The sequence below is a fragment of the Propithecus coquereli genome, unplaced genomic scaffold (assembly GCF_000956105.1).
Source record: "Propithecus coquereli isolate 6110/MARCELLA unplaced genomic scaffold, Pcoq_1.0 Scaffold282, whole genome shotgun sequence".
NCBI lineage: Eukaryota > Metazoa > Chordata > Mammalia > Primates > Indriidae > Propithecus > Propithecus coquereli.
In genome coordinates, this window is record NW_012148419.1 from 122,033 (window position 1) to 127,469 (window position 5,437).

The 5,437-nt window shown below is 35.7% G+C and overlaps 1 protein-coding gene across 1 annotated transcript in view; it reads right to left on the bottom strand.

Moving 5' to 3' along the window:
* Positions 1–5,437, bottom strand: part of NAV3 (neuron navigator 3) — a 401,664-nt gene that overhangs the window by 29,771 nt on the left and 366,456 nt on the right. The window contains exon 31 of the mRNA XM_012648357.1: positions 1,135–1,232. Within this exon, the coding sequence (XP_012503811.1) occupies positions 1,135–1,232 (98 nt within the window). The remainder of the gene's footprint in view (positions 1–1,134; positions 1,233–5,437) is intronic.

Sequence of the window (5,437 nt, forward strand, 5' to 3'; positions counted from 1 at the left end):
ATGGTTGGATAAAGAGGAAGTGCCATAGTCCAAAACCAAATATTCATCAAAAAAAGCTACTAGTGTTTGTTTGGTGGTCCAGCGCTGGCATTACCACCACAGCTTCATGAAACCTGGTCAGTTGGTTACAGTGGATGTCTACTGCAACCAACCGGACAAAATGAGGACACTTGGGATTAAGCACTGAGATTGGTCAACAGAGACAGGCCAATCCTCTTGCAAGTCAACACTCATGAGGACATGTTGTACAAACAACGCTGCTCAAACTATAGAAACTATTTGGAAACTCTCTATCATCCACCGTATTCACCAGACCTTGCACCAACTACCACTTCTTCCAGGCTTTGTACCACTTCTTGCAAGGAAAAATATTCAATTCTCAACAAGCTGTGGAAAACACCTTGCACGATTTCATCATCACTCACGCTCCAGGCTTCTTCACTGCTGATATAAGCTACCATTAAGACGGCAAAACTGTGTCAATAGTTTAGGCACATACTTTGATTAATTGAACTGCTTTTTGTTTGAGACTACACTTTTGATTCGAAATCAGACATTTCATATTTAATGACCTAATACAGATTTTCTTTCAACAACAATGCTATTATAGAGTCATGCTTACTATGAAGATACTGTTCTGTGGATAAAGAAAACGCAGTTATGTGCCAAAGAGCACATGTGCCCAGTGACAAGAGGATTCTAACTGTAAACTTATAGAGAGAAGGGCTATGACTCTTACATCATAGAAAAAATAATCTAAAAAAGATGGCTTCTAAAAAATGGAATGGTTTCTATTATCTTAGTCATTAAGACTATAACAACTAAAAAGTAACTTTTAGAGCTTGAGGAATATGAAAATTTTTATAGAAATTTTTAAAGCAGCAAAGACAATCTCCTGTACTGGAATTTAATTATTTTCCCACATAAACCTTCTCATCTCATAGTCTTTCATGTTTTCACCTACCCTGCACAAAAACAAAACTCTTCCTTTCATGCTTGTATAATATATTAAGTTAATGCCAGGGCAAACACCCCTGATAGGATAGTTGCTAGAACAAATATTTAGATATAACATACATTTGATTCAATAATTCTCATCCTTTAGTTATAAAGAAGTTAGGATTAAAGAAATACCTTTGCTCGACCATAGCCCTTGCTTATGGAGACTATAATTTTCACACTGCGGCCATCTTTATGTCCAGTTGCATCACCGGCATCATCTAGCAAAATATCTACCAAATTTTAAAAGAAAGACATACATAATAGATTAACATTAGCTCAGGTTTGTTTACTGTCATTGTTTTCTCCTTCATCGTTCTATATCCTTCAATGGGATCTGCTTCCCATTCTAGCCTAACTGGTTTGAAAACCTCAGCTTTCAAGAAGATGAATTACTGTGGTTCGGCTAAAGTTTCAATCTAAGAATTTATTTCTTCTTCCAAAGATTTTCATGCAAGTGTTGGGCTGTTGCCTTTAGATAAGGAAATAAGGGGTTTCTTTTTCTATTATACACAGGTCTGAGTAATACCTGAGTAATATTTAGTCACCATTATAACCATGAGAAACTGAAAAGCAATCTGATTTTTCTATCCAATCTAAAATATCCAAGCTCAATACCCATGTAATTTATAAATGTAAAGGTGCTGAGATTGACTGTCAACTGAAATTATTTTCAAGCATTTGACACATAGCCAGGTATTTTACTGCTTGCCTTATATCTATAATTATATATTAGGTACTGTTATTGAATTTCAACCATGGCATTATACTTTCCCATAGAAGTATATTAATTATCGCTCCTCTGTACCCTTCATGCTAATAGTTTCAAAACCAAAATAGTATTTCTAGTAATTAGCGAAGAGTTACAAAAGCATGATAAAGCTAGCTAACCTTTAAAATACCAACCTTTTAACTTGATTGAAGATTAATTTTCAAAATATATTATACCAGATTAATGTCCAATTTGGAGAATTATGAAGGCAAACTATCCCAAATATTAGGTTATTAAGTTTGAAATGTCCTATTTCCTTAAGTACTAAGTTTGACAGTTGATATCTCTGACATTTCACTTTGACACTTCTTGTTTAATTTTTATTGTGAAGGTATTAATATATCCTGTCTTGCAAATGCACTTGTGATTATTTTTCAAATTTTTTTTTGAGTAATTTTTCTGAAACCATGAGTAAGTCAAAAATTCGTGTTATTTTCGAATATGAATTCCATCATGAAACTAATGCAGCACAGACAGCTCAAAATATCAACAAAGTGTTTGGGAAGGATGTGGCTAATGAATACACAGTACACTGATGGTTTGAGAACTTCTATTCTGGTAATTTTAATCTTGAAAATGAGCCACATGGCTCATTATCCACCTTAGACTAAGGTGGATAATGAGGAGTGGAAAGCTGTAGTGGAAGCGAATCCATCTCAACCTATGCATGAATTTGTAGCAAGGTTTGATGTTACTATTCCAACAACATTGGACCATTTGAAACAAATCGGCAAGGTAAAGAAGCTAGATGCATGGGTACCGCTTGAATTAAATGAGCATCAGAAGAAAAATCATCTCGAAGCTTACCTTTCTTTGCTCTCACAACATAAAAGCTATCTATCCATTTCTACACCCTATTGTTACATGTGATGGAAAATGGATTCTTTTTGACCATCACAAGCATTTGGCACAATGGTTGGATAAAGAGGAAGTGCCATAGTCCAAAACCAAATATTCATCAAAAAAAGCTACTAGTGTTTGTTTGGTGGTCCAGCGCTGGCATTACCACCACAGCTTCATGAAACCTGGTCAGTTGGTTACAGTGGATGTCTACTGCAACCAACCGGACAAAAAGAGGACACTTGGGATTAAGCACTGAGATTGGTCAACAGAGACAGGCCAATCCTCTTGCAAGTCAACACTCATGAGGACATGTTGCACAAACAACGCTGCTCAAACTACAGAAACTATTTGGAAACTCTCTGTCATCCACTGTATTCACCAGACCTTGCACCAACTACCACTTCTTCCAGGCTCTGTACCACTTCTTGCAAGGAAAAATATTCAATTCTCAACAAGCTGTGGAAAACACCTTGCACGATTTCATCATCACTCACGCTCCAGGCTTCTTCACTGCTGATATAAGCTACCATTAAGACGGCAAAACTGTGTCAATAGTTTAGGCACATACTTTGATTAATTGAACTGCTTTTTGTTTGAGACTACACTTTTGATTCGAAATCAGACATTTCATATTTAATGACCTAATACAGATTTTCTTTCAACAACAATGCTATTATAGAGTCATGCTTACTATGAAGATACTGTTCTGTGGATAAAGAAAACGCAGTTATGTGCCAAAGAGCACATGTGCCCAGTGACAAGAGGATTCTAACTGTAAACTTATAGAGAGAAGGGCTATGACTCTTACATCATAGAAAAAATAATCTAAAAAAGATGGCTTCTAAAAAATGGAATGGTTTCTATTATCTTAGTCATTAAGACTATAACAACTAAAAAGTAACTTTTAGAGCTTGAGGAATATGAAAATTTTTATAGAAATTTTTAAAGCAGCAAAGACAATCTCCTGTACTGGAATTTAATTATTTTCCCACATAAACCTTCTCATCTCATAGTCTTTCATGTTTTCACCTACCCTGCACAAAAAACAAAACTCTTCCTTCAACGTCATTTTAATTCTCTTGCTCCTTTTCTCAAAAGTTTAGAAAGGTTTACCATCAGCTATTCACATCTAAACTTCTTATATTTCATAACCAAATTACTTCTTTAGTACTTTGCCTAATTCCTCATAAATGTTTATAAATATTCAACAAATATTAAGCATAAATGATATCAGAGACTGCTGGGCACTGGGAATGAATACCAAGGTGACAAGGAAAATGAATTCCCTGATTTTTTGGAGTACACATTCTCAACAAGGTAATTTCAGAATGTGTTAACTGTTCTGCTGATATAAACAGGGCAGTGGACAAGAGAGCAACTGAAGGGAGCCTGCTCTAGATAGATAGGTCATCCTGGAAGGCTTCCTTGACGAGGTGGTGTTTGGAGGTAAGATCAGAAGCCCAAGATGTGCTAGGCACGCAAAGAGCCAGGAAAGGGGATTTAGTCAACAGGAACAAGTGCAAAGGCCTTCATGTAGCAGCTGGGCGTGTTCAAGGAACGGATAGATGTTCTGGTAGCAGGAATGTAAAGACAAGGGGAGGGTGGGGAGTGGTAGGAACCTATGTGGAAGTGGGTGAGGTCCAAATCAGGCATGGCCTAGTAGTCTGTGGCAAGGGGTTTAACCTAATTGCTGATCCACCTATCTGCTCAAATTTGCCTTGGAATGTGCTTTTCATTCCATGTCATGGTCTTAAAAACTATGTTTAAAATATAGTTTAAAATATAATTTCTCCTGGCAATAGAATAAATATTTATTAATGAGTGAATGACTATCCTTGGTTTTTGTTATGTGGCTACTTAAAGCAAAATTAATATAGTAGTTAAAACAACAGTACCCTATAAATATATATAACTATTATGTACCCATAATAATTAAAAATAAAATAAAATTTAAAAAAAAGGCCAGGTACTAGATTCATCCAGACCTGTGTTCAAATATTAGTTCTGCTACTTACTATTATAGATGTGTGATCTTGAACAAATTATTATAGTCACTTTCCTAAGCCTTGGTTTCCTCATTGTTAAAACGAGGCTTAAATAACACCTACTTTATTAGGATTATTGAGAACATAAGGGATAAAGCTTTTAAAGCACTGCATCCTCCATGTTTAGTAAATTTTGCTGCTCTAACCATTATTTCTTTTCTCTGTTTGTGTATTTGAACTATTCCTATTGATATTGGGAGGATCACATCGCGACTCACTCTGGGTCTCCCCTGCTCACAGTGTGTTGATAGGATGATCGCCTGAAGAAACAACTCCAGGGAAAAACAGCAAGTTTGAGGCGTGAGTCTTCTGTGGGTCTTTTATGGAAAATAAGTTATGGTTCTCTGTCAACATTTTGAAGGGTGAATAAAAAGATCTGCCATTCTGGTTAAAATCAAGTGAAATTCTGACAAAAAACGCAAGGCTTCTCAAACTATGTCTTTACTGGATGCATGGAACCATGCAGTTAATGTTTCAGTGGTGAACATTTGTCAATTATTCCTTCTCCTGACCCCTTTTCTTTTTCTTTTTTTTAAATTAAAACTGTTAAAAAGCCCCTACATGAAGGCATTTTTGATTTCCAAGTTTTGAATCCACTAAACAAAAGTGAAGGTAGTGAAAACAATATTCTAGTCATATGATTTAATTTTTTGTTTATTCAGACATAAGTATCACTACTGAAAAATAATTAAGGAAATAAAATAATATAGAATTAAAAAATTAAGCTGGCGTGGTGGCTCACTCCTGTAATCCTAGCACTCTGGGAGGCCGAGGCGGG